The sequence below is a fragment of the Tenrec ecaudatus genome, chromosome 10, assembly GCF_050624435.1.
Source record: "Tenrec ecaudatus isolate mTenEca1 chromosome 10, mTenEca1.hap1, whole genome shotgun sequence".
Classification (NCBI taxonomy): Eukaryota; Metazoa; Chordata; class Mammalia; order Afrosoricida; family Tenrecidae; genus Tenrec; species Tenrec ecaudatus.
The window spans coordinates 153,827,024-153,848,159 of record NC_134539.1 but is presented as its reverse complement, the minus strand read 5'-3'; the positions used below and the strand labels follow the sequence as shown (position 1 = coordinate 153,848,159).

General features: G+C 53.2%; 1 protein-coding gene across 1 annotated transcript in view; it reads left to right on the top strand.

Moving 5' to 3' along the window:
* SRP68 (signal recognition particle 68) overlaps positions 1-21,136 on the top strand; it is a 32,105-nt gene that overhangs the window by 9,334 nt on the left and 1,635 nt on the right. The window contains exons 3-15 of the mRNA XM_075562242.1: positions 287-400; positions 2,143-2,338; positions 2,909-2,991; positions 3,629-3,738; positions 4,082-4,164; positions 6,312-6,452; positions 15,583-15,681; positions 16,405-16,469; positions 18,308-18,464; positions 18,975-19,069; positions 19,620-19,749; positions 20,527-20,602; positions 21,074-21,126. Of these exons, the coding sequence (XP_075418357.1) occupies positions 287-400; positions 2,143-2,338; positions 2,909-2,991; positions 3,629-3,738; positions 4,082-4,164; positions 6,312-6,452; positions 15,583-15,681; positions 16,405-16,469; positions 18,308-18,464; positions 18,975-19,069; positions 19,620-19,749; positions 20,527-20,602; positions 21,074-21,126 (1,402 nt within the window). The remainder of the gene's footprint in view (positions 1-286; positions 401-2,142; positions 2,339-2,908; positions 2,992-3,628; positions 3,739-4,081; positions 4,165-6,311; positions 6,453-15,582; positions 15,682-16,404; positions 16,470-18,307; positions 18,465-18,974; positions 19,070-19,619; positions 19,750-20,526; positions 20,603-21,073; positions 21,127-21,136) is intronic.

Sequence of the window (21,136 nt, the reverse complement as noted above, 5' to 3'; positions counted from 1 at the left end):
CTCGTGCAAGTTGACATTTGCCTGCTCTCGGTCACCGTTTTATTGGGGTACTTTTATCCCCCACCCCCCAAGTTGAGTGTGAATTCCTTGGGAGCTGGACTCGTGCCTTTGTCACCAGTCACGGTCCTGCGTCTCTCCATTGTCCACTGCATGTTTGCAAGGTGACGTGATACAGATGGTAACCACACATGGGCGCCCCACCCCAAGGAGCTTGGCATGTTGCAGAGTTTGCCGTTTAAAACATGACCCGTCTGATGGAATGCCTTGTGCTTGTGCTCTCTGACAGGGGCTACTGTTCCCGCAGACAGCGACGTCTCCGGAAGACACTCAGCTTCAAGATGGGCAACAGGCACAAGTTCACAGGGAAGAAAGTAACGGAGGATCTTCTGACGGATAACAGGTACCGCCGTCCTGTGGGCAGTGCCAGCTGAAGTGGCTGATGGGTTTAGGGAGCGCTTCCAGACCCTTCAGACCTTGCCTGTGATTGGTTCAGCAACTCGAGGGCGTGGGCACTTGTGCCGTTCCTGCCTACAGGGAGCTGAGTCAGGGCCATCAAGTTGCTTGTTTGGGGTGTGCAGGGGGCTGGTGAATGCTGACGCCGGTGGTTAGAGCCCAGGCAGTATAGGTAAGAGTTCTAGGACTTGATTGCAAGGTCTGCGGGCTTAGCTCAAGACGTGTTTGGGGAAATCTGGTGGTTGTTACAGGAGCGTTATGCATTTCCCTGCTTCACGTTTGCTTATTCTGCGAGTCTCAGCGGGGGCCGCAGCCACCTGGTCCCTCCTGCCACCTGTTTTGTATAAATAAAGTTTAATTGGAACACAGCTACACCATCCACTTAGGTACTGCTCACGCTGCTTTTGCTACTGTGGCAAAGTGGTGACCCTGGGGCCTGTTGAACCTAACCCATTTACTCCTGGGTCCTTAGAGAGCAGTTTCAGCCCCTCAGTCCCATGTGTGGCCAAAGCTGAACACACTCCATACTGAGTATAAAGAGGTAGGAGGCCAACTTCCTGAGCCCTGTATACGGTGGTCTTGCTGAGACCTGTTGGTCCATACAGAAAGCCAGGAGACACTACAAGACAACCCGCACCACGTGCACGTGTGTCGTCTGCTCTGCGGGAGGGCTGGGCTACGAAGCCAGGGGATGCCTGGCCGGAGGAAGCTGGCCTGGCACACAGGTGAGAGGACATGTGGTATCACGTCCCAGCACTTGTGCTGGTGTCTGGACGGCTGTTCGCCCCTGCTCTGAGGTTGGTGTGCTGGGGCTCAGTCAGCAGCTGAGGAGGAGACCCTGCTGAGGCGTAGCAGCATGTCTAGGGTTAGATGTTGGTGAGTGAGGAAGAGACAGAAACGGAATTTCAACGCCTGGGCTCTCGAGAGATGCTTTATTTAAGAGAGGCGGGGTAAAATTGAAGAGTAATAATTAAAACAGCAAAAACAACCGAACTCAGTGCCACGGAGCCGATGCCGACTCTGCGCAGCCTCATAGGACAGGGTAGAGCTGCCTGTGTGTTCCCGAGGCGTGGCTCGTCAGGGGTAGGAAGCCCCGTCTCGCTCCCTTGGAGCGTCTGGTGGTTTCAAACTGCTGATCCCAACGCATAACCACTACGCTACCAGGGCCCCTAGGAAAATCAGAGCTGTAGTTGGGAGAGAGGAGTAACAGCAGACGGGAGCTCTTACTGGTCCTGTGCGTCTGTGGGTGTGGCAGGAGGAGGTGGGGCCACAGAAAGGTGAGCGTGTTGCCCAGCATCTCAGAGCGCAGAAGTGCTGGTGCTGAGAGAGCCGAGGCATGCTGGCCCTCGAGCCTGCTCCAGTGTATTTTGGTGCTCTGCCTCTCGGGTTTTGACTGGGCTGCAGTGTGATTGAAAGGGCCCAGGGGCGTGCCACTCCGGCCTCCCTTTGGGAAATAGGGGAGAAGAAACAGGTCAAAGTCTGGAGGTGCTGAGAGGGAGCGGGTACCAGGCTGTCGAGTGAGAAGGTGACCAGGGGTCAGCTGGAGTGTGGGCGAGGGCCCGTTTGGGACAGAGAAAAGCAGTCGTGAGGGAGTGCAGAGAAATGGCTAGAGATCCGTGGTGGTGCCTCAGAGAAGCCCTCTGCTCTGGCCTGTCCCCTCCCCCATGTGTCCCTCTCTGCTTGCCGTAGATACCTGCTTCTGGTTCTGATGGACGCCGAGAGAGCCTGGAGCTACGCCATGCAGCTCAAGCAGGAAGCCAACACCGAGCCCCGGAAACGGTTCCACTTACTGTCCCGCTTACGCAAAGCCGTGAAGCACGCGGAGGAATTGGAACGCTTGTGTGAGAGCAATCGGGTGGACGCCAAGACCAAGCTGGAGGCCCAGGCGAGTGTCTTCCCGTCCGGAGATGAGAGACAACTAGTCAAACAGAACAGCGCTCTGGCCTTCTCAACCGATAGTCAGAAGGGAAAATCACTTCAGCTCTTTTTTTAAAAGGTGAAGTGAGGCCTCTTGCTTCAGAGTTTGAGCTCTCAGTTTTTAGCAGTTAGCTCTGTTTTTTAGCAAGGCCGTGCGTCCTCTAGTGTACATGGAAAACTGGCATCTCGTACCGGGAGAGGCACCCAATAAGGAACGACGTATTTTAATGACGTTCTTTAACAAGAGAGAAACGGTGGGTTTCGTCATTTCATAGTCACCTGTGTATTCTGGTGTTATGGCCAGGAAGCTGGTAGGATGAAGAAAATCATCTTACATATTTATTTTTTAATTTTGAAGCCTTCCTGAGGAAGTCATGCCCTCTGAATCTCATTTGACGAGTTAATTAAGCTTTTAATCCTTTAAAATTAACCTGTCTTGGACTGTATCTTGAGGTCCGAGTAGAAGCAGGCGGAGGGGGCGGAGCCCAGGGCTTGCCCTGAGGTGTGAAGCTGTGCCTCGTGTCCTGGTCGCTTTCAGGCTTACACGGCGTACCTTGCGGGGATGCTGCGCTTCGAACATCAGGAGTGGAAATCCGCTATCGAGGCTTTTAACAAGTGCAAGTAAGTTCTCCTGCTGTTCTGATGTGCGCTACAGAGAAGGTCGCGGCCGTTTCTGGGGACGCCGGTTGGGACAGTGCCTTTCCTTCTTCCTCGAGGACGGTTGGTTCTTCGACACTTGTGTCTCGGTTGGCAAGGGCTGCTGCCACTGAAATGCCCCCAGAGGGCTCTGCTGACAGACACGTGTTCTCACGCATGCTGAGCACAAGGCTCTAGAAGGCTCGCTTACCGCCGGCTCTGTGAAAAGTTCCTGTCCCTCGGCTTCTTGGGGATCTCCACAGGGGGTGGCATCTCTCATGGCTGATCTCTTGCCCCCTCTGCTTGGTCGCTTGCTTGGTTAAGCTCCTTTAGATCTCAGATGCGATTGGCTCAAGATGCGGCCCGTGCTTATACTGCTTCATTGATGCAACAAAGAAAAGCATTCCCAAACGGGGTTGTATAACCACAGGGGGGAAGAGTTAGGGTTGCAGACCCACTTTTGCTGGGGATGATGGTGTCATGGTACAAATCATAACACATCAGTTCCAGTGATTGCTTTAAAAAAAAAAAAAGCTTCAGAAAACCATTTGGTTTAGCTGTCACGTCTTTGCACTTTTTTTTTTAATGTGGCCTCTGAAACCTGCTGTGTCCTTGCTTACAGGACCATCTACGAGAAGCTGGCCAGTGCATTCACTGAAGAGCAGGCGGTACTGTATAACCAGCGGGTGGAGGAGATTTCGCCCAACATCCGCTACTGTGCTTACAACATCGGTGAGTAGGGCCGGCTCCCACCTGCCTTGCGGATTGGCAGATGGCACTGCCAGCTCCGTCTCAGCAAGCTTGGAGGATTTATTTCACTCTCTACCCCTCCTCCTCAGCCGTCCTGGCATGGGTTTCTCATGACAGATACAGACTGTCAGTTAGGGCTGCTTGACGTCCAGACAGCCCGTCCCTGCCTGCAGTCTGCCTCACACCCCTGAGCAGCCCGCGGCCCTGAGTGTTTGCTAGTAGAGCAGGCAGAGCTCTGTTAAGGGCCAGTTGAATCTGGTGGTTCTTGAGAGAACAGATCCTTAAAGATCTCTCTCTCTCTTCCCCTCCCTCCCTGTCCTCTCAGGGGACCAGTCAGCCATCAACGAACTAATGCAGATGAGACTGCGGTCTGGAGGCACTGAAGGTCTCCTGGCAGAAAAATTGGAGGTAATCCATTTGTGCGTCTCCGTCTTGTGAGAGAAATGTCGTAACCTGCAGTCTTGTCGTCCGCGGAGAGCTGCTGTGAACATGTGCATTTTATATTTTACATTTTCAGCAACAACAAAAAAAAGTTGTCTCAATTTTTAATTATTCAACTTTTTAAACATCATTACATCTCTTTTTCTAAGGAAGTAATGAAGACTCCTTTTTAAATGTGAAATCACATGCTCATTTCCATTTCGTGAAGGACATGTTCACTCCGATGTCGTCTTTTCGTGGCTGCATGTGCCCCTCCTGTCTGCTGACGGTCCCGTGGGGACAGTGTTGCCACGAGCCGCCCCTTCCTGGGTTTGCCTCCCTCCCTCGGTGACAGTTCCTGCCAATGTGATGGTACATGTTAGGAGCTTTTGGCACATACTGACAGCGGTCTTCAGTCAGCTTTCTCTGAGATTGACTGTGCTCGCCACGTGCACACATGTGCTTTCCTCCCCGTGCTGTGCCTGAGCGGGGCGGGCTCCGTGTCACCTCCTCCCATGCTTGCTTGCTTGGTGCGTTTCCGTGAGTGAAGATGGGGCGTGAAGGAGGCAAGGAGAGTGGCCTCCGTACTCAGGAGACCGGGCAGACCATACAGGTAGCTGCATATGCAGGGGCCCACGTTAGCTGTGTGCCTAGGTACAGGGAAGCCTGGGACCCAGAGCCCAACGCCTCCAACTGCCTTGTGTTTTTCCGACCGGCAGGCTTTGTGCCTGTGACAGTGTGCAGTCTCACTGCTTTCTGTCAGTGGGAAGTATTTGAATTTTTCTTCTGTGATAGGCTTCTGCCCTGCACGAGTTCTGGCTTTTGTAAGTCCGACTGTGTATGTACACACCTCTGTGTGACTGTGCGCACAGACACTCCTGCATGTAGTACAGCACAGGGGAGACCCAGACGCCACCTTTTCTTAGACGAGACCACAGGAGTAGCTACAAGTATAAAATGCTAACTGGCAGCCAAACGCCTCGTGGGATTGCATTTCCAGCTTTGAAGGGTTAGGGCCATGGTTTCATCCACTGGCACAGTGTCATTCACGGACGTTGTTTGCTGAGTGGCGTCTGGGGTCTTTAGAGCCTGTGAGCAGCCATGTAAGATCCAACTATTGGTCTTGGCTCATCTGGAGCAGAAGAGAAAGAAGGTAACCAAAGACTGGATGAAAGAAGAACCTGATCGGCGGGCCTGGCCTCGTCTTCCTGGAGACCAGAACTAGATGGCACGCTTCTACTATTTCCGACTGTTCCAGTCAGAGCTACAGTAGGTGGCCCCCCATTACATGGGGGAGAAACACGGAATAGAACCTCAGCTTCCTGGAAACCAAAGCAGAAAACTTAGGCTTCCTGGATTGGTTGAGACTTCAGGATTCCCCAAGCCCACTTGCCTGCCCTTGAGACTCTTTTTACACCTGGAACTGAAATTGTCCCTGTGGTCACCTGTAGCTGACTGACAGCTGGGTTCAAGAGGCCATCTCCAGTTGGAGACCCAGTGGTCAACAGTGGCTTTAAAGATGACAGTGCGACCCCTCAGGAACAGTAGTGGGAGTCGTGATATCATGAGGGTTGGGGCTGGCCCAGGAAGCGAAGGGAGAGAAAGGGGGAACCCATCACAAGTTGGATATATAGCCTCCCCCCACAAGGGGATGAATAACAAATGTGGGTGAAGGGAGACAACGGACAGTGTAAGATAGGAAAAAATAATTACAATGTATAATGGATCGAGGATTCACAAGGGTGGGAAGGAGGGGGAAAAAGAGGAGCTTATGCCAAGGGCTCAAGCAGAAAATGTTTTGGAAATGATGGCAACACGTGTACAAATATACTCGATAAATTGACTTCTGGAATGTTATAAGAGCCCCCAATAAAATGATTTTTTTAAAAAGATGAGAGTGAACGGGGCAGGGAATCGAGATGAGCAGAACATGGTTCCTTGAGAGCAGAACTGATGAGCATGCCCCGCTGTGGGGAACGGAACCAGTATCACTAAATTGCTGAACGGGAGCCTGCCCTGCTGAGTAAGCGCCTCTGAGAGCAGCACGGAGATTTGTTTTTAAGAAAAGGGGACAAGTCACGGGGCATTTATTGTCATGTGCTGAAAGCTTTGACCTTCGTAAAACTCTCTTGCAGTCACTGATTAGTCAGACCCGAGCCAAGCAGGCAGCTACCATGAGTGAAGTGGAGTGGAGGGGGAGGACGGTCCCCGTGAAAATCGACAAAGTGCGCATCTTCCTGCTGGGGCTGGCGGACAACGAAGCGGCCATCGCCCAGGTGAGGAGGGAGCGCCTGCTCATGTCTCCTGTACACGGAGGCTTGCTTACCTTGTGTGTTAGATGCCTGGGTTTGCGGCTCTTGGTGCCGTTTGGGATTTGACACCAGTGTCCAGGTGCACCGTCTTGAGCAAAACGACTTCTCGAAAGGGAGTTTATGGAGGAGCGCCTCTGTGGAGAAGGCCGTCAGCCTGAGGATGGCGGCACCGATGGTCCAGCAGGGGGTGCAGCAGCTTAGTGATCATGCACTGGCATCTCCCTGACCTCTTGTCCTGGCTGCCTAGCCCTTCCCAGGGAGAGCCCAGCCAAACCAGAATCTCTTGTTTTAGGTGCGCTTGACGTGTAACTGTAACATTCATGCAAAGCTCCACTGACTGACTGACTAATGCGCTTCCTGACCGTGCTGCCTGTTTGTTGGAGTGAGCCAGCAAAGAAGCCCCGCAGGGCCAGGGCTCCATGTTTATCTGACGCAGCCAGCCATCGGTCACTTTATAGCGTGGAGGGCATCTTTAAAAAGCCAGGCTGCTGCCTGTGTCAGCTGCGGGCCCTCAAGCGACATGCCCCATGGGCCTCTCCGGTTGTGCCGAGTTGTTGTGCTCAGTGATCTGTTGCTGAGCCGTGTTGCGGACAGTCTTCAACAACCGATGAGTTTATCTGTGCCCTGTCCTGCATATTGAATTCCACCACCCCATCTTTCCTCTACCCACGTTCCTTTTGTTTGCTAACTGTTTGTGTGGGGGTCTGCAGAGCAAGTTATTTTCCCACCGCACAGTTGAAATACATTGTGCTTCATGGTCTTTGTTGCAACCCCCTCAACATAACGTGCTCTTCCCATGTCTCCCTGGGGTCCCCTTTCCATTCACCCGTTTTTTTCAGCCTCTGAACCTTTTTCTTTGGTGGGGGGGTACCATTTTGGCCTCTCACTGGTTGATCTAAGAGGCACGTCCTCACACGTGAGCTGTTCACGGTACAGGCTTTATCGTCTGGCTGAAAGGTGATCTTTGGGAACCGGCTCCGTCCCAGCTTTGCAGCGCATCTAAGGGTCACAGTAAGTCTGGCCTTTCTCGGGATCTTCAGTTTTGTCCTATGTTGCCCTTCTGCTCTGTCTTTATTTTGAGGACAGTATTTGGTAGCGGTAGCAGGCCACTGTCGAGTTCTGACAGGCTCCGACCAGTGGGTTGTTTCCTCAAGTCGCTAATTTTCTCTGTCCTTGATGGAAAGAAGCCAGTCGTTGTGATTTTCGACAGGTGCTCCCAGGCTTTGAAGGAGGGTGTTGTGCATTGTCTTTATGGGCTGTATAATGCCACTTGACCTAGACGTTACCTGAGATGATGGCTCTGTCGGCAGTGATTCGGGACCTCGAGGTGTTTGATGACAGCTGAGAAGTTTGCATGGCTGTGTCCCCTGTGTTATACTTGGCAGCATGTACATTTGCATATGTAGACAGCCTTTGACACACCTGCTTAAGGGCCTTGAAAAGACTCCTGGAAAAGTAGAATTAAAAGAGGATGGAGTTTCCTCCATAAACTTTTTGAAATCCCCTGGGACGTGCTGAAGGATGTACTCCCCAGAACCGTCCCTCTCATGCTCAGCGTACACACCTACCTGTGTACCGACATGTAGGCTATCGCTGGCTACTACGGGGTTTTGTACAGTGTACTCTTGGGAGCCTCCAGGTCGTCCTTTGCTTCACTCATGTCCTGACCTCCTCCTCCGTCTCTGTGTTGCCTTTGCTGTCCCTGGAGTTAAGACGCATCTAATGCCTAGTGGGCCATTTTCCCCGCCCTCCCCCATCCCTGACAGCCCCCAAGCATGTCTCCTTCTTTGATGTCGACATTAGTGGGCTCCTCCAGGGCTGGTCCTTTGTGACTGACTGACCCCCCGCATAACGTCCAGGCTCACCCGTGGTGTGAGACGTGCCACCGAGCCGTCTGGTCTTCACTGTTGTGTGGACTGTCGTCTGCCCGATCATCTGCTGCGGTTTCCATCTCTGCTGCCGTGGACACAATGTGCCTCTGTCCACCGCGTCAGTACTCCTCTCTCCATGATATGTACCTAGTAGGATTGCCGGATCCGTGTGGTAGCTCTAGTATTTTACGGAAGGGCATGTTTTCCACGTGGTTGCACCACTTACAGCCCCACCAGCAGTGTATGAGAGTTCCGGTGGTCCACACCTTTGCCAGCATTTTGTGTTTAATTATTGTTGCTATTATTAGGGGAAGAAGGTCGCTCATTGTTGTGTTGATTTGTAACTCTCAGAGACTAATGATCACAACCTTGTCTTCATGGGTGTGTTGGCTGACGGAATCCTTTCTTTTTTCGACATTTTCCCTGTTGAGGAGTATATTCTGTGCCCTCCAGAGATCAGTTCTTTGTCGGATGTGTGCCCGGTCCTTGGATGCTCTTCTGGAAAGGTCCTTTGATGCGCATCGATGTTTTCATGTGGGGGAGCTCCCCCTTTTCTAGTGGCAACTAGTTGTCAACTTGAGTTTTTAGTCTGATAGAGTTTTTAATGCCCTAAATTAGGACCCTGAAATTTGTCCCTCTCCATGATCTTAACAGTTTTAGATTCAGATCCGTTTTGACTTAGTTTTTGTGTGTATGGCCGTTTCATTTTTCTGCGAGTGGATATCAGTTTTGCCAGCACCCCGTGATAAAGAGACGTCTTTCCTCCATGTAATGGGTGTGTGCCCCTTGTTGAAGAGCGCAGGTGGCTAGGTTTGCTTCTGGTTCTCAATTGTGGCAGCTGTACCGGTGCCAGACTGGGACTGCCGTGGCTGCAGTAGGCTCTGAGATGGACGATGTGAGGCTTCTTCCTGCTACAGTAGGGCTTTGTTTATTTAGTCTTTTCAATTTTTCCACCTCTTCTAAGTATGTTGCTAGAACCTGGGTTGGGATTGTACTATATTGCAGCCCCCATAGATAGTATTGACGTTTAAACATGTTAGGTCTTCCTATCCATGACCATGGTTTGTTTTTCCATATAGCTATGGAAACATCTGTATTTCCCAAAATATAAGTATCCTTTTTGGTTTCTTGTGACAGTGTTTTACAGTTTTCTTTGTGTGAGTCTTTTACACCCTGGTCAAGTTTACTCCTTAAGGATTTTATCTTTGTGGGGACTATTGTTAACGGTCGGAGTTTTCTTTGTTAATGTAGAGGAATCTGGCTGATTTTTGCATGGTCTTGTACCCTGCCAGTTGGCTGAGTCTTGTAATTGGTTCCAGTGCTTTTCTTGCTGAGTCTTTGGGGTTTCCTGTGTGTGTCAGATCATGTTGTCACTGGTGTCACACGCTGTCAACACAGCCCTGCCTCACCCCCCGAGCACCCCATCTCCAGGGTCTTCCATTTTCTCCACCCATTTTGCCAAGCACGATGTCCTTTTCTGGGGACTGGCCTCTCCTGATAACATGTCCAAAGTCCCCGAGAAGAACCCTTGCCACTTGTTGTATTAATTTGTTTAAAAGGATACATTCCTTTATTCTGCTTTGTGTTCATTAGAGGTTGTAACTATTTTTTAACTTGTTGGAATGAATACTTCTATACGTTTTGGGTCCTGTTTTTATTAAAATATCTTAAATGCTCAATATGCAGGGGATTCTCGTTAAGACATGTTCATTTCACAATAGCAGTTTAGTGCCTGCTGGCTTCAGAAAGACCCCAGAAAAATCCTACTGCTCTTTAATTCCTTTGTCCACATTTTAAAGCCCCCTCACATTTCACAGTTCAGTCCACAACAGGAGAAATAAACCCTAAGCTAACCATTGCTACTGAATCAACTTTAACTCTGCAGTCCCATAAAACTCCCTGCCCTTGAGTTGATGCTGACTCAGCGGCCTGTGGAACTAACTGCCCCTTTGACTTTCTGAGACTAACTCTTTGTGAGAGTTGAAAGCTCTGCTGTCTCCTGAGGAGTGGATGGTGGTTATGCAGCCCCACAAGGACAGATTACAATTACCCCATAGGTTTTCCAAGTGTGTAAATCCTTACAGAAACAGATTTTCGCATATTTTTTCCTTGGAGTGACTGATGGATCCAAACTGCCAACCTTTTGGATAGCATCTAAGCCCTTCCACAGCTGTGCCACCAAGGAAGGCTCCTTAATAAGGGATGTGTACAGAGTGCCCTGATGAAACCAGACTAAGCAGACCATTAATTGAAACAAATATTTATTCTTCGTCACATGAATCAGTTCTGATTCAATAGGTGTGGCAGTGGTGGACTGCTTCCCAGGTGAGGGGGGGTGCATAGGGGATGTCTCCCCCAAACTTCTCTTTCTCTTGCTTTTTAGTCATAGGGAATGAAGGCCTGTATTGGGGCAGCTTCTTTTGCCCCATTTCTAAAATCGCCCCCTTTGGGCCAGCTTGGACCGAGTCCGTAGACCGTTTCCTAGCTGCGGGCAGCAGCTGCTTTCGCAGTGAACCGTTGCTGCAGGCATGTGTTTGTGCAGTTTCTGTAACTGGCTCTCAAACTGGGTCATTGTTGTGGCTGAGGGATGGGCATCTGGATCCTTCCAGAGCAGCTCAAGGCTGAGCAAAGTGTTGATACTGTTGGCAAGAGAAATAGCTTTGATTTTCATCGTTAGGGACGAAAACACTTATCCTCAGCCAATGCAGCGGCAGTCAGTCCAGTGTCCTGCTCATTCCGAGTGTGAGTGTGGAGTCAGAGTGGACGTGGCTCTGTGGCACACACAGATGTTGTCAGGTGTCAGCACTGTCCTCCATCCTCACAATTGTCCGTACGCCTGAGCCCGTTCTTGCAGCCACGGGGTCAGGCCGTCTCCTTGAAGACCTTCCTCTTTCCACTGCCCTCCCTTTACCAAACGTGATGTCCCCCGGAGGCCAGTCAGCCCCTGACAGCATGTCCAAAGGATGTAAGATGAAGTCTTGCTATCCTCGCCTTTAAGGAGCACTCTGGATGTACTTCTTCCAGCACAGGTCCGTTTGTCCTTTTAGCAGCCCGTGGTGTCTTCAGTGTTCTGTTCCAGCACAACAATTCACATGCAACCTTCACCTGCGTATAAGGCAATGGAAAACAGCGTGACATACACGGATAATAGGCGCATATTAGTTTGTAATGTCTGTTTAAGCTATTATTGGGCATTTGCGGTCCACAGTTAAGCACTGAAAATAATGAAGGTGACGATGGGGATCTTTGCCTGGACGTATTTCCCAGGTTTTCACTCCTATTAGAGACTAGGTTGCTGGAAGTGAGGACATTGTGTTGACCCATTTTCTGACACAAACAGTTACTATTTTACGTTCACATTTAGGGCATAAAAGAAGTAGGCAACAAACAAGATGGGCACCAACCCTGGAAAGTGACATAGCTGACCCTCTTCATTGAGAATGGCCACTTCCCATTCTCACACTGCTCATGAAGCGCCTCCAGCAAACCAGGTGTGCCGACGGGGTCCATGGCTTGTCGGGAATGTACTTCTTCATGGAGCTTCCCCTTCTGAGGGCGATACCGTCCACTCGGAGCTTAGAAATGGCTTTGCAGCTTATTTCTTGAGTTACACACTTCAGGGCTTTCTAAAAAAATACACACGCACACATATCAGCTGAGCTGATGCTGCACCTAAGCCAAATCAATCCTGCTTGCAATCTGAGGACGATGTCAAGTCCGGTTTAACTAAAGCCTTAGGTGCTGTGCCTGGCACTGTAGCTGGTTGAGTGAGCTGCGGGTCATGAAATCTGGGAAATGCCCTTTGGCTAGCTGAGACGTAACTCCAAGAAGAACCCCAAGCCCCTGGGTGCCACTCTGGATTTGGCAGCATATAAAATGGGCCCGCCCTCCATCAGTTTCCTGTGTGTGGAGGTGGTCGTGAGGCTGGAGATCCGGGCCTGGCCTGTAGTGGCCCCTAACCCAGCTGCTGCTGGCCTTGACCGCCCTCTGGGAACTGGGTGCAAGGGTTAGTCACCCCAGCTCATGACTAGCAGGTGGAGGTTGTTTGGGGGGTTGGTCTAAAAGACTAAAGCAGCAGTACACTGGAAAGCACTAATTCAGGGAGATACACTATCAGACTGAAAAGACTTGAACTACGAATGATTCACCTACTGAAATCCAAAACCACAAAATCCTTAGTCCCTTCAGCCAACCCTTCTTCATGTTGTTTTGTCTGTTACTGTAGAAATAGTCATTTCTCTTTTGCTTTGGGGGAAGCTAGTTGATCTCACTTGAATTGTCCCTGGTGGTTGCTGAAGACATTGCTGGGCTACAGTTTGGGGTAAATGGGGCTGCAGTATCTGCAGGCTTGATGGTCTTCGTCTTCAGTTAGGATTGATGAGTGAGTAGAAGGAAGAAGACTTCTCCTTTCGCCAACCAGAGGCTTGTTTGTTTCTTCTTTACCAAGGTTCCAGGTGCTTCTCCCAGACGGAGCAGACGCTGGGCGAGGCTTGGCTCCATTGCCCAGCTCTCCTCTGGGTAGATGTGCTGGAACACGTTGTCATCCTGTGACCACCTTCGAGCAACTTCTGCAGTCTTGAGAGCCACGCAGGAAGTCGTTCGTTTGAATGGCAGCTGGCGTTCCTCTGGGCAGTCAGCCGGAGCTGTGGGCAGCACGCGGCCCCAGGCGGCTGGGGCCCTGCAGGACTAGAGCTAGCTAGCGTCTGTCAGGGTCACTGTAAGCTGCAGCCGACTTGATGGCCCCTGACCACACATCTCTCTGACTAAGACTAAGAGGCAGCACGTTGCTTGTGGGTGAAGCGTTTTCTGGGTTCCTAGCACAGCTGGGAAGCAGCCAGAAGCAGAGTGCCTGCCACTTGTGTTAGGAAATACTCTCTCGTTAGGTCGGGGGCCGCAGGGGGAACATAGTTGATGGGGTTTCTTGACCCTTGTCCTCTCAGGAATGTCCTGGCCTCAAAGACCAGTGTGACTTGAACGCTGTGTTTATTATAGCTCCACAAAATTACTGTTTAAAGAGCTTGTGAAGGTACTGAAGGCCTCCAGCAGAAGGCGGGCGGGCGGCTTCCTCCCAGCAGACCATGGAGCCGACACGGTAGCCTGCTCCTCCGCACTGGTCTGAGTCCTGCGTTGTGTGGGCCTTGTGAGACCAGCGAGGCTGGCTCCAGCTTCCCCCGACTCGGTCTTGCCCTCCAGGAGAGCGAGCGGGTGCTCCTGCCACCCAGAGGGCCGAGCCTTGTTAGTTAGCACCCTGCATGGCCGGGGAACGGTCCTGCTGCGGAGCTGGAAAAGCGCACCTCCCACCCCAGTCACTGTCAGAAGGGGCGTGGGGCCTGTTGGCTGCTTTGCAGGTCGGTAAAACAGATAGCAGCTCTTCTGCCTGGGTGTGCCTGGGTTTGGGGGCACACGCGCATGTGCGTGTGTGTTTGTTTTCAGTGTCCACCAGCCCGTGCGCATGTCGTATTCCGCTTGTTAAGGTCTTGCTCAATTGCAGTACCTCATGGCCAAGCAGCCTGCCTTGCCGTGCCTGCCTAGATGGCTTCCCACCCTCGCTGACTGGACGTGCGGAATGGTAGCGAGGAGCGGAGCGCTGCCTCCCAGGCGGCACTGACAACTGACATGGGGGCTGAAGCCAAGGGAAATGCCTTCAAAGATCTTCGTGGAATTCAGAGATTGCTCTTTCTTATCTTAAAAACCAGGACATTGTCAAGCAGGTTACAAGATAGCACGATGACATAGACCCGTGTGTTTTCACCAAGCCCAGCACTCAGCCCTGTGGGAATGACCCTGCTGCGGGCGGTACAGTGTGAGGACTAGCCTCGGTGTGGATGGACTTTGGGGGCTCCCCAGCAGGGAGCAGCAGGGGTGGGGGCTGGTTGATAGGAGCTACTCCGCAGCAGACACTTGGGAGACGGGATTTTTTGCCCCTGGCTCTCACTGCAAGGAGCGGGCGGGCTGGTTTTCTCCTGAGCCCTCTCACAGGTCCTCGTAATGTCAAGAGGCTTATTTGTGCCCACTGAGTGTTCGCTTCTGTGGGAAGTCAAATATAATGGTGGAATGTGGATGTTTGAATTTCGGAGTGGGTCTGCCAGTCACACCAGTTTCCCTCCTCGTCACCTTTGGTCGTTCCCACCTGCCCAGCCAGATTCTTGAGGGTGACGTGGGGTTTGGCAGCAAGCAGCTTGTGAGTCACCTTTTCCCTCATCCCAGCACGGGGTGACGCCCTGCACCTGTGCGAAGACTGTCACCTCGTACTTGTCCACCTGCTGTGCACCACAAGGGAGCGGGTCTCAGCAGCCCCCGTGCAGGTGCTGGGGTGGGATGGGGAGCGGTTCTGATGGGAGCTGGTTAGCCTGTTGGTCATCATTGCTCTGGACCTGACAGTCTGGTGGGTCCCAGACACAAGACTTGCGCTTTGCTGGGGCCAAGGGAGACTTGCTGTGCGCTGAGCTTCTGGGGAAGGAGGCTGAGCCCCAAGCCCCAAGATCTAGGGAAGGTGGGGGCTGGTGCTGCCTGGAGGTGGAAGATTCTAGAGCAGCTGGGTAGACGTCTGTTTTAGATCAGTTATGGGGTACTTCTTTTCAAAGATGAAATCTCATTGTCTTGTAAGTGATGTGCAGTGACTATGTTAGGTCAGCAGTTGGAACCAGCAGCCGCCCCCGGGGGTCAAAGATGAGGTTTTCTGCCCTGTGAAAGGTTACAGCCTCGGAGCCCACAGGGAAAAATCTCCCCAGACGTGTAGGGTCGCTATGGGTTGAAAAGGACCCCACAGTGAAGGGTGACGTTGGTCAGTGTAAAACATGAAAAAAAACAACTATAAATTATCAAGAGTCCATGGGGTGGGGCGCAGGAATGAGCTTATACCAAGGGCTCAAGTAGAAAGAAAATGTTTCAAACATGATGATGGCAGCATATGTACAAACGTGCTTCACACAATGGATGGATGGATTGTGAAAAGAGCTGTATAAGCCCCCGGTAAAATGATTTTTAAAAATCAAAGAAAAGAACCCCACGGAAGAGCGCTGGTCTTCCCTTACACATAGTGAGTAGACCCATGGGAGAGCCTTACCAGGTGGGGCTCGGCATACCAGGCACGTGGTCTTTTTTGTTCAGTGTTTTGGGGTGACTGGTGGGATGGTGGGAACCTAGCCCTGCTGTTCCTCTCCTGCCACCGTCCTGAGGACCACTCAGGAGACAGTCACTTCCTCCCTGCTGCCTTTTTCCAGGCCGAGAGCGAGGAGACCAAGGAACGGCTGTTCGAGTCCGTGCTCAGTGAGTGTCGGGACGCGGTCCAGGCTGTACGGGAGGAGCTGGAACCAGATCAGGTAGGATACTCCTCGCAGACTCCCAGATGCCTGAGTGCAGGATTCTCTTTGGCATTTTTAATTTAGGTCAACAGACCATCCCAGCATAGCCCTGGGTCTGTCCGGTGGTAGGATCCTTTTGGCCTTGTTTCCCCTAAGAATAGCCTCATCATTCAGTACCTCTTAGACCTGGGCTCTCCACTCCATACCACCACAAACCCGGCGCCTTAATACATACTGGAGACATCCCACCGAGTCTGGAGAGGGGCTGCAGGGCTGCGCTCCCTCCCTCCAGCCACTCGAGGGGGTTCCAGCTTGTGCCCCTTGTACCCCTGCTCAGCCAGCAGTGCAGCATCTCCTCAACAGCAGCTTCCGTCCTGGCGTCAACTTTTGAGCTCTGGCTTTCCTGCCTCCTTCTTCCACTTGGAAGGACCCTGTGATGCAGGACCGTGGCCTTATAGTGGGTCGGGGACCTTTGGGCCTAGAGCCTGTGTAACAGGAGACCATACTGGTCCCTGCTCTCAGTGATCTTCCTCAAAGCCGCTGTGCGGTGCCAGTGGCAGCAGAGTGGCCCTGTCCACATGCATGTTTAATCTTTGAGGACCCACTGGCTACTGGAGTGGGCCCGGACTCAGGGGTGGCGGTGGCTGCTGCGTGTTTGAGGACCCGTGGCCCTTGCAGGAGTGAGGTGGTTATGCAGGGTCAGGCCATCTGGCTTACCCTTCCTTCTTTTGCTCGCTGCAGAAACACAGGGATTACACACTGGATGGGGAGTCAGGCAAGGTCTCCAATCGGCAGTACCTGCACAGGTAAGGGTGGTGCTCCTGTGCTCTCTAACATGGCTAATAGGAGCAAAAGTGTGTAGTAGTATGTCATAAACACCAGGCGGGTGTGTGCACAGAGAAGGGGTCCTGGAGGCGCAGAGGTTAAAGCACTTGGCTGCGAGCAGACAAGCACAGCCACTGTGAGGGAACGCCATGGCACTCGGCTTTGCCGGGTACGGCCCGGGACACCCTGGGGGCAGCTCCACCCACCTTGCTGGGTCATTCTGAGTTTGGCCTCTGCTTGATGACACAAGGTTAGGCTTGGGGGTTTGCATGGGCCAGGCCTGCCTTCCTGCTTGCATGGTCTTCTCCTGGACTCTGCCCACTGATCTCTGTATCTGTGTGTCTGTCCATCGGCTGGTGAGCATCAGTTCTTGATGGCCAGCAGGGTACGTCCACATCCTTGTCACCCAGTCGGCCCCCACCCCCACAGGGTATCCTGAGGTCATCCCGACACTTCCTGTCCACAGTGCACTCTCTCCTCTGGGCTCTTACAAGTACCCCAGTTTCACGTTGGGGATCACAAAAGGAGCCTGGGTCACTTTGGGGAGGTTGTGAGTGAAGTGGCTGCTGCTTGTCAGAGTCTCTTCTCCACGTGGCAGTAACACTGGATTTCTCGGGCAGCTGGTCACTGTCACTGCACAAACATGACCTTCTCTTCAGTCTCTTCCCACCTCGGCCTCCTTTCATAGGGCACGTGGGGCAGTATGAATGGCCAGCGGCTGGCCTGCCAGGTGGCTGAGTGCATGGAGCCCTGAGAGGCAGGAGGCTGCCGTGTATTGATGATAGCCACGGTGTCAGACAGAGACCAGTCCAGCCCCTCGCCAGGCCAGCCCCGCTGCAAGGCCCAGGAAGTTTGCGTTGTGGCCTCTTTGCCTTGGTGGTGCAGTGGCTTAAGTATGAGACTGCTAGCTGAAGGGTTGGGGTTCAGATACCCCCACCCTGCTCCACGGGAGAAGGATAGGTGTCTGCTTTGCTCTGCAGTAACAAATCAGTGGGAGTTGGAATCGACTTGATGGCAGGCGGTTAATGGGTGGGTGGGTGCCTTGGACCCATTCTCCTGCCTCTGGATTTAGGTAGGATCGTGGATTGATTGATTTATTGATAATTGGAGGTTAGCCTTTTGGGGTAAACGGATGGATCTGGAAGCTGAGTAGGAAAAGCTAGGAGGTCTGTGTTCAGAACTTGAGGGTCACTTTGACCCCCCCACCCCCTGTCCATGTCTATTGTGGAATCTGAAAGGCATTCCCTGAGCTGTGCCTCTTGGTCCCCTGTCTCGTCTCCATGGTGACTTGGCTTCTGCCAAAGGAGGATGGTGAGCTAGAGGCCTTGTGTCCTCCGGGAGCAGCTGGTCAAGTCCTTGCCTTGTTTGCACCCCCAGGCGCCAAAGGGACCCACCTGGGGCTCAGTTAACTGGCTGTCCCTGTGTGGCCCAGGTAGGGGCTGGGGTCTAGTGTGTGCTAACAACCCTCTGCCGTTCCTCGAGGAGGGGACGCGGCCGTGCCATGAGCGTGAGCTGTCCTTGTAGAGGAGCCGGGCGGGACGAGACCTGCTGACCCCTGCTGGCCTCTGACACTCGTAACTTGGTGGCGAGGACGAAAGGACACGGAGGGTGGAATTCACGCTGACATCAAACAGTGTGCTAGGCTCTCTCGCTAGTGCTCCCCACCTTGCCACACTGCTCAACAGTCTGCACCCAGAGGTCCCAAAGCATGAGCACTCCCTCTCCCTCACGCACCCCTCCCCAGCTCAGCCCCATCTCTAGAGGACTGGGACCCCCGCTCCCCCAAGCTTACCCGCAGCTGGCATCTGTTGCCTTCCAGCTACCTGACTTACATCAAGCTGTCGACAGCCATCAGACGCAACGAGAACATGGCCAAGGGGCTGCAGAGGGCCCTGCTGCAGCAGCAGCCTGAGGACGACAGCAAGCGCTCGCCCCGGCCCCAGGATCTGATCCGCCTCTACGACATCATTCTGCAGGTGGGCGGGAAGATAGGCTGCGGAGTGGGACTCGGTTGCACTTGGTGCCCGCTGAGCTATCGAAGCCCAGGTGCAGCAGATCTCTGGAGGTGCTGCTACTAGCAACCCACCCCCACCCCCACCCCCCGCCTGCTGTGTGTGTCACTCACTCTCCTCAGTGCTCTGCAGCAGCCAGCGACTGGAGCTCCCCTGCTCAGGGGTGTGTCAGTCAGGAGGGTTTCTGAGGCACCCACACGAGGAAGGCAGCCTTGGGAACAGCAAGCCAGTGGGCTGAGGTCTGAGCCAGAAAGAAGCACCCCTCCCGTCAGAAATGGGCTTTTAAAGGAGGGCAAAGAGGAGCTGAGTCTTCCAGAGCAGAGGGGGACATGAGTGGCACCCCGTGGCCATGTCACACATTCGAGGACTTGCTGCCCTTACTCTGAACTCGGGCTTGCTTTTGCCCCTTGTATGTTCGTAGGAGGTCCGTGTGCGGCCTCCTTGTCACAAGTGTATGATGCCTCTGTTGTGCAGAACCTGGTGGAGTTGCTCCAGCTTCCTGGCCTGGAGGAGGACAAAGCCTTCCATAAAGAGATTGGGCTCAAGACCCTGGTCTACAAGGCTTACAGGTAGGCAGGGGCTGAACCCAGCATGGCGAGCGGGTCTCTGGGATCTGAGGCCTGCCCACCCAGCCACTGGCAGTCAGAGCACACGCGTTGCTGGGCCCTGGCTCCAGCTCCCTCCTCCCGGTGGAAATCCAACAGGTGTTGGAAAGAGAGTTTGTTGATGAGCAGAACCAGAGATGCTCCTTCATCTCAGCGCAGTGTGCCTGTCCCTGGGCAGTGGGCAGCGTCGTGAGAGGAGCTACCATGGGGGGGGGGGGGGTGGACAGAGCAGCCCTCGGACTGTTGGGCCGGGGAAGTGATTTCCATTCAGAAGTGGCAACTTTGGATCTTTCCTAAACAAGAAGAACGGGGGTATGTGTGGGATTGGGGGCTCCCATCTGCTCCTTCCTTACGGAGTCGCAGGGTGTGAAGCCCAGGGCGTCGTGATGGGCTTGCACTGCTGTAGCTTGGGCACGATCGCGGGTTAAGGATAGGAGGGGGTCTCGGGACTGCACCAAGGCTGTGTCGGAGGGCCTGGCACTTAAAGAGCTTTGTGGTACCCTCTGTTCCCAAGGTGTTTCTTCATTGCTCAGTCCTACGTGCTGGTGAAGAAGTGGAGCGAAGCCCTGGTCTTGTACGACAGGGTCCTGAAATACGCAAATGAAGTGAGCACAGACGCCGGGGCCTTCAAGAACAGCCTGCAGGTGAGAAGCAGTGCAGAGTCTGTCGGAGCCATGGGGGCATGGCGGCCTCCTGCACGCGCTCAGACCCCGCCGGGGGCCTGCGGAGTCAGAACCTGCCTTTCCCCGCAATCCCGGGTGCAAAGCGGAGGACTGCGCTCCCAGTGGCCAGCCATCATCCTTATTGCAGGCTGGCAGTGGCATCCCTGTCCTGCAGAGCCGCAGTGGGTTTGAATGCAGACCTTAGGTTTGCAGCTGAGCGCTTAACCGCTGCACCACAGGGGCTCCTGGGCATCATCATGGGCGATGAGATGCTTCTCTGTTCTGGCCCGATGTGTTGGGAACTGAGCATTCTCCAGGCCTCGGCTGGCCTCCTGTTGCTGCCCAGGGAGGAGCAGGGCCAGAGAAGGCATTGCCCTGGTACTCTTCTTTAGAAAGGGGTACAGGCCACCTTAGGTGGTGGTGGTGAAGATTATGTGAGTTACTATGTGAGCTACTTAGAACGAGAATACGTTTATTTCTTAATACATTGAAACTTAGTTCATGTAAGCAAAACCACTGCTATTAGTTCCAGGCACCATTACATCGGTCTGACCAAGCCCCCCCCCCCTTTTTTTTGTTTGAATATAATGTTTTATGTTTCAATAGACCTTTTTCATTATGAAAGGATTTTATTTATTTTTCATGAATAGAAACATTTTAGAAATCGAAACTCCCTCAACAGTGCCATCGAGACCTGTGGACTGAGTCGGCTCCCCTGGCTGAGCCCCTCAGCCCCGGTCTGACTCTGACCTGTTGCAGGGCCTGCCCGACGTGCAGGAGCTCATCACTCAAGTGAGGTCGGAAAAGTGCTCTCTGCAAGCGGCCGCCATCCTGGGTGAGTCTGCCTGCCCTGCTCCTCCTGACGGGGCTGCTTGGTCCCCGTGTGTGAGCTGATCTTGTGTCCTACAACATAGGTGATCTCTGGCTGTAATGTCCCCACCCCATCCCCCACCCCCCCGTTCCCATTTGGGCTCCTTGGTTGCTCTGTCTGGCCTGATTGCCCTGCCTAGAACCTCGAGTACGGCCAACATCCACACCTCTTGTTCCTGATTGTTTCCTGCCTTTACTTCTGCAGAAGGGTTTCCAGAACCCCTCTTAGACCCTCCCCTCTTCCTCATACTCCCTCCTGCGGGCGGTGACTGTTGACTGTCATCTGTTGTAGCAGAGTAGGGGATGGGGGTGGGGAGGGGGCCCCTTCCCCAGTGCTGGCTGCTGGCACACTCGGGATGTAGATTCCTGGGAGCGGCCTCACCCGTGACTCTAGGGTGTTGAGGCCTGTGCTTACGGAATGCCTGTGGACTTTCAGATACAAGTGACTCTCACCAAACAGAGGTGGCCTCCCAGGTCAAGGACAATAAGGTGAGTCTGG